Genomic DNA, 7,094 nt, shown 5'->3' with positions numbered 1-7,094 from the left:
AAGTCTATCAGGAGTCTGATCCTGATAGGCTTCCGTACATGGCAGACACGGAGGCCATTACTTGGCCTCTGATCGGCCATGCTAGCCATCTGCAAACCTCACGATTTCATCGTGAGGTCTGCCGATTAGCTAGAAACCCCTGAATGCGGTGATTGCAATCGATCACCGCAATCAAGGGGTTAATTGCCGAAATCCGCGGAAATAAGCCGCTGATCGGCATACTGTGGAGTGTCAGCTGTCAGGGACAGCTGGCCTCCCGGTTCCCGGTGCACACTGTCGCCGACAGTGTACACCGGGAACCACACAGTAACTGTACGTCCCTGTGCCTTAAGACACTGACCACATGGACGTACATTTGCGTCCTGGTGCGCCTAGGGGTTAAAATCTGTAACTATCCTGGCAAATGCCCACATACATATAAATACACAAAAAACAACCACTATAATCTATTAGACTTCCCCTCGCCAGGGTGCATAAGACCCCAGTATTACTAACGTATTTGAGAAAAAACATATCCAAGGTACACCAGATAACTGGCCTCCTCTTGTCCATTGCATTTCGCAAACCCCATTTTTTTCTATTGATCAATGGAAAGCTGTGTGTTACATGTTCATTTTTGTTTTATGTTTATATACCTAAAATACTAAAATTTACCTAAAAAGGGTACACAAGATACATTTTTACCATGACTGTACTTTTTGATAATATCATCTGTGACTTACAGACAGGTTATCCCGGCCACATGACTTAATGCTGCCATGGGACAATCGCCATATTGAATAAAGCATGATAGATGGAAAAAGCTGTGACATCACAATGTGAGATGCAAGTTGAAAAGACTTTATTCATATTTCATAGCTGGTGACATCCCAATGCCAGATGACAGGCTGTAGAACCTTATTACATAGCTGGTGACATCACAATGCCAGATGCCAGGCTGTAGAACCTTATGACATAGCTGGTGACATCACAATGCCAGATGCCAGGCTGTAGAACCTTATGACATAGTTGGTGACATCACAATGCCAGGCTGTAGAACCTTATGACATAGTTGGTGACATCACAATGCCAGGTGGCTTTATACACTGGTGCACAGGTTTGGTACTTTGCACTCACACACTGCAGACGAGAGGAGACGCACGTGAGAGCTCAAAAATGCCGAAAGCGATGAAGAAGACGAAGCATCTAGAGATTGAAGGAGGAGAGGAGAGTAAAGGAGAGCAGAGAGACAAAAAGAATGTAGGAGAAGAGAGACAGGAGAAGGCGAGTAAGACTAAGTGGAGCAGAACCACTCGCTTCTTAGCGCGCCTACAGAAAGCCTTTGCAAGGCTTACCGGATGTATGCGGAGGAGGAACAACTCCAAGAAGGAAAATAAATGTTCCGGTGAAGTCCCAGAACCCAGTAACATGGTTCCAGTGGACGACAAAGGTAGGAAATTATGTAGATTATATAATAATTATAAATACACAGAATAGGCCTCATAAATCAAAACTGTATAACAGAAAAACTGTTCTTATTACCCATAGCAACTAATAAGAGCCCAGCTTTTTTTCTTAATCCCTGGGAAAATAAAAGCTGCATTGTGATTTGTTGCTTGGGCAAAAGGGAATTTTTTTTTGTTAGACAGTTTTGATAAATCAGGATGGATAATCTAGATTCTAAGTGTAAAGGAACTCAACATCCAGAAACAGTGCTCCTATATAATATACAGTTAGGTCCAGAATTATTTGGACAGTGACACAATCTTCATGATTTGGGCTCTACATGCCACCACATTGGATTTGAAATGAAACAACTGAGATGCAATTAAAGTGGAGACTTTCAGATTTAATTCAAGGAGTTGAACAAAAAAATCCTGTGAAACATTTAGGAATTGCAACCATTTTTCTACACAGACTCCTCATTTCAGGGTCTCAAAAGTAATTGGACAAATTAACATTACCATAACTAAAATGTTTTTAAAAAAAATACTTTGTAGAGAATCCTTTGCAGGCAATGTCTGCCTGAAGTCTGGAACCCATGGTCATCACCAAACGCTCGGTTTTCTCCTATGTTTCCCAGGCCTTTACTGCAGCGCTCTTCAGTTGTTGCTTGTTTTGGGTCTTTCTGCCTACGTTTTGTCTTAAGCAAGTGAAATGCAGCTCGATTGGGTTGAGATCTGGTGATTGACTTGGCCGAATATTCCACTTCTTTGTCTTAAAAAACTCCTGGGTTGCTTTCGCAGTATGTTTTGGGTCATTGTCCATCTGTACAGTGGAGCGATGTCCCATCTAGAGTGTCTTTAGCAGCCATGCATGCACATGCCATCAGACTGCCTCCACCATGTTTTGCAGAGGATGTGCTGTGCTTTGGATCATGGGCCGTTACAAGCCTTCTCCATACTTTCTTCCTCCCATCATTCTGGTACAGATTGATCTTAGTTTCATGCTGTTCCAGAACTGGGCGGCTTCTTTAGATGTTGTTTGGCAAAGTCTAATGTGGCCTTTCTATTTTTGAGGCTGATTAATGGTTTGCACCTTGTGGTGGACCCGCTGTATTTGCTCTCATGAAGTCTTCTCTTTATGGTAGACTTAGATACTGATACACCTACTTCCAGGAGAGTGTTGTTCACTTGGGTAGATGCTGTGAAGGGCTTTTTATTCACCATGGAAAGGATTCTGCGATCATCCACCACTGTTATCTTCCATGGACGTCCAGGCCTTTTGGAGCTCACGAGATCACCAGTACGCACTTTTTTTTTCCAAGAACGTAGCAAACTGTTGATTTAGCCACTCCTAACATTTGTGCTATCTTTCTGCTGGATTTCTTCAATTTTTTCAGCCTAGCGATGGTCTGTTTCACTTGCATTGAGAGGTCCTTTGACCTCATGTTGTGGGTTCACAGCAACAGCTTCCAAATGCAACACCTGGAATAAACTCCAGATGTTTTACCTGCTTAATTGATGATGGATTAATGAGGGAATAGCCCTTGCAGCTCATTAAAAAGCTCTTGAGATAATTGTCCAATTATCTTTGGTCCCTTGAAAAAGAGGCAGCTACATATTAAGGAGCTGATACCCTCAAACTAAAGCTGAGTGCCTGTGCTTTAAGCCTTTATTGATAATATAACTGTATATTTAATATGTTTTGGTACAAAATGGCAAAACGTGTCAATGTTCAAATAATTCTGGACCTAACTGTACCTCACACTACATAACTATAGACATAATAATGTATATATTATAGGTAACAAATACAACAGTGCCTTCTACTTCACAGATCAACGCCACATGCTCCCATAGGTACAGTTTTCCTGACACCATTCTTGTCTAATAAAATTTAAAGAGGTATTCCCATCATAGGCATTTATGGCATATCTACGGGAACGCTTGCCTTTGGGGATAACAGGGGTCTGGTATTCCCTTGTTGCCAAATTTTAATGGGAAATGGTGTACGAGGGTAACTTGACCCCATTCTCTCAATAAGTGAGGGACCTAGAGGTGTAAACTGTACCTATCAGGCACTTATAGCATATCCTGTGGATGTGCCATAAAAGCCTAAGATGGGAATATCTCTTTAGTTATCTGCTATATGAGGTAAAATATAATATTACACATTGCTGTAACTTTCCAGTAATATTAACTATTGTCATATGTATTATAACTAACTATTAGACATAGATAAACCCTCCGGGGAGTTGATGTAAAATTTAAGCATCATGGAGATTAGGTCAACCAATCAAGATGCAGATTTAATTTTTCCAGAGCAGTTGTAATAAAATCTGCACTGTTACTGGTTGCTATGAGCAATAAGGTCAGTTTTACTATAAGACAGATTTGATAAATGAGGCCTATTGGCAGCAGAAAAGATCCCACTGGAGTCCCCACTAAATCCTCCACATGCTAAGCATGGTATTATCCTATGATATTAAAGTAATAGTAATGAATGGCAGGTTAGAACACTATAATATTCCCAAACGCCAAAGAGCAGAAAATGTGACAAATGCGATCAAAGAAAAAAAATATATAAGAAATAATAATCAATTAGGCCCTGTTGGCGACTGCGTTAAAGTTTCAGCTTATAACCGAAAACGCAACACAGTGCCAGATTCTTCGTGCGACTAATACCACAAGTCCCCAATTGACTTACAATGGCATCCATCAGGGTCTGATGTGGTGTCCATTGTTTTGACGGGAGTAAAAGCGCTGCTTCCAGCACTACTCTTACCATCAACTCTATCAACTGAGGCTCCAACGCAGATCTGAACATAGCCTTATAATAAATGTCTTCTGAACATCACTTTCTCTATATAATATCTGCACCGTTACGAAATATTGAATAAGAACATTTCACCGACCCAGTTTATACATGAGATCCATTAAGTTTTTCACTTCATTGTTTATTACTGAAGTTTTATGTTCATAATGTGACAACAAATTATTAATTCTTCCATGATAATAACAACACTAAAATCTCTTTCTAATTTTTCCAAAGTTAATGTGAAATCTGAGCCTAAGGAAAAACCTAAGGATTGTAAAGATGATCAAAGCCTGAAGGCAGATGGACAGGAGAAAGATAAGCTGACAACCAGCTATGTGGAACAACAAATTATCCAACATTACCATCAGATCCAAGATCAAATCCACATCCATGAGACCCTATACATACAATATTATAGTGGTCAGGATAGTGAGAAAAATGCTGGAGATAAGAGCCTGAAGGCAGATAGACAGGAGAAAGACAAGCTGACAAGCTATTATGTGGAACGGCTCATTCTCCAACATTACTGTGAGATCGAAGATCAAATCCTCATCCATGAGACCCTATACATACAGTATTATAGTGGTCAGGATGGTGAGAAACATGCTGGAGATAAGAGCCTGAAGACCGATGGACAGGGCAAAGACAAGCTGACAACCAGCTATGTGGAACAGCAAATTCTCCAACATTACCATGAGATGGAAGACCAAATCCACATCCATGAGACCCTATACATACAGTATTATAGTGGTCTGGATAGTGAGAAACATCCTGGAGATAAGAGCCTGAAGACTGGTGAACAGGGCAAAGACAAGCTGACAACCAGCTATGTGGAACAGCAAATTCTCCAACATTACCATGAGATCGAAGACCAAATCCACATCCATGAGACCCTATACATACAGTATTATAGTGGTCTGGATAGTGAGAAACTTGTTGGAGATAAGAGCCTGAAGACTGGTGAACAGACCAAAGACAAGCTGACAAACAAATATGTGGAACAGAAAATTCTCCAACATTACCATGAGATCGAAGACCAAATCCACATCCATGAGACCCTATACATACAGTATTATAGTGGTCAGGATAGTGAGAAACATGCTAGAGAGGAGACAGAGGACAGCAAAGGCAGCGCAACACCAAAGACATCACAAAGTTGCAGCAGTTGTCATGAAGAAAAAAGTGACAATGCCTGTCTGGAAGAGCCGGTGGCCACATCTACTTTTAAGAAGAAGACTGCCACAGTAGCCCTATCTCTGAAAACCTTTACTTTCCACACTCTATTAGCAAAAGGAGGTTTTGGAAAAGTTTTGGTGGCAACAGATGTAATCCGGAAAGAACATGTTGCCATTAAAGTGGTCAACAAGAAGATACACACAGAGTATGGGTACAACCTGGCAGAACGTGAGATTCTCCATCTATCACATGAGAATCACTACCTGGTTCATGGCCTTGCTGCCTTCCAGACTAAAAGCTACGTCTATTATGTAATGGAACTGGCCACCAGGGGGGACCTAAATGATTTTATTGAGATGAACATTCGTCTGGATTTTCCCACGTCAAGATTCATAACATCAGAAGTGGTTTGCGGTGTGCAGTTCCTGCATAAAAAAGGCATCATACACCGCGACCTGAAGCCCAAAAACATCCTACTGACCAGAGAGGGCCACATCAAATTAGCCGATTTTGGTATTTCTATCATGAATGCGTATGAGCGCACTGCAGAGCGTTTCAGAGGAACACCAGGATACGCTGCCCCAGAAATGGTCAAGTGCCTGGAACATGGACGAGAGGTTGACTTCTTTGCTCTGGGAGTGACTTTGTACAAAATGTCCTCGGGTAGGCACCCTTTCTACGGCGCAACAAAAGAATTGATTAATTATGCCATCAAAACCAAAACGCCTTCCTACCCAGAGTTCCTAACCCCTGAGACAGTGCAGATCTTAAAAGGGCTTCTAAACAAAAACAAGCACAGACGGCTGGGAGTCAAAGGAAACATCAGAAAACATACATTTTTCTCAGCTGTGAACTGGAATGATGTGGAAAACCGGACAGCAGTTCCCCCTCAGATACTCGTGTCAGTTCCTGAGTACCTGAACGTTACTTCCACTCTGCGCTACAAGGAAGAGCCGTACAGCATAAAGTCTCAGAAGCTGTTTGAAGACTTCAGCTTTGTATGTCCTGCGTGGTCTGAAAACTATCATCCCACCAACATCGTGTAGATCACTGACTGGGTGGTCAAACTGTTTTCCAAATGGCCGTCCAGAAAATAAAAACAGGACAGGACTGCTGGACTCACGACTTCTAACTGGTCTACATGACTAGAAGGAGCTGTACATTATCACCTTATATTTATAGCTCTAATAAATATTATAATATCACTGCCGTAATGTCATTACCTTAGGTTACGTTTTTTTGAAGTTTAGTTATTGTATTGTTGTTATTGTTATATACTCTATTACAATTAAGGAGTTCTCCAACCACAGACGTTTATGGCGTATCCTGTGGATGTCTAATAGGCGTGTGACCCACACATATCGTGAGAATGGAAGTCCCCTAATCCCATCCCACTGTTTAAGCGGCTGCTGGCCCACAAACTCAGACATAGCTTGAGTGGAGAGGTGGGGGCACATGTGCGTGTCTCTCTCCACACCAGTATATTAGAAGCTCAGCCCAGCTGTTATATAGCTCCTATAGACTTGAATGAAGAGAAGCGAACATATGCGTGTCCACCTCCAGATTCAAATTCTACCTGGATGTAGCGAGGGGGGCCCAGAGGTGGGAGACCTACCTGTCAGCCATTTCTATGGGATAGGATATGTCATAAATACCTACGATGGGAAAACCCCTACAGG

General features: G+C 41.7%; 1 protein-coding gene across 1 annotated transcript; it reads left to right on the top strand.

The window, feature by feature from the left end:
* Nucleotides 1-1,127: 1,127 nt before the first annotated feature.
* On the top strand, nt 1,128-6,461 carry LOC142750297 (uncharacterized). Its single transcript, XM_075859290.1, has 2 exons — nt 1,128-1,429; nt 4,474-6,461. Exons 1-2 carry the CDS (start codon nt 1,156-1,158, stop codon nt 6,459-6,461), a joined length of 2,262 nt encoding a protein of 753 aa, XP_075715405.1. The 5' UTR covers nt 1,128-1,155.
* The last annotated feature ends 633 nt before the right edge of the window (nt 6,462-7,094 follow it).

This window comes from Rhinoderma darwinii, chromosome 3 (assembly GCF_050947455.1).
Source record: "Rhinoderma darwinii isolate aRhiDar2 chromosome 3, aRhiDar2.hap1, whole genome shotgun sequence".
NCBI lineage: Eukaryota > Metazoa > Chordata > Amphibia > Anura > Rhinodermatidae > Rhinoderma > Rhinoderma darwinii.
The sequence above is the reverse complement of the archived record's forward strand: the minus strand, read 5'-3'. Positions and strand labels throughout refer to the sequence as shown.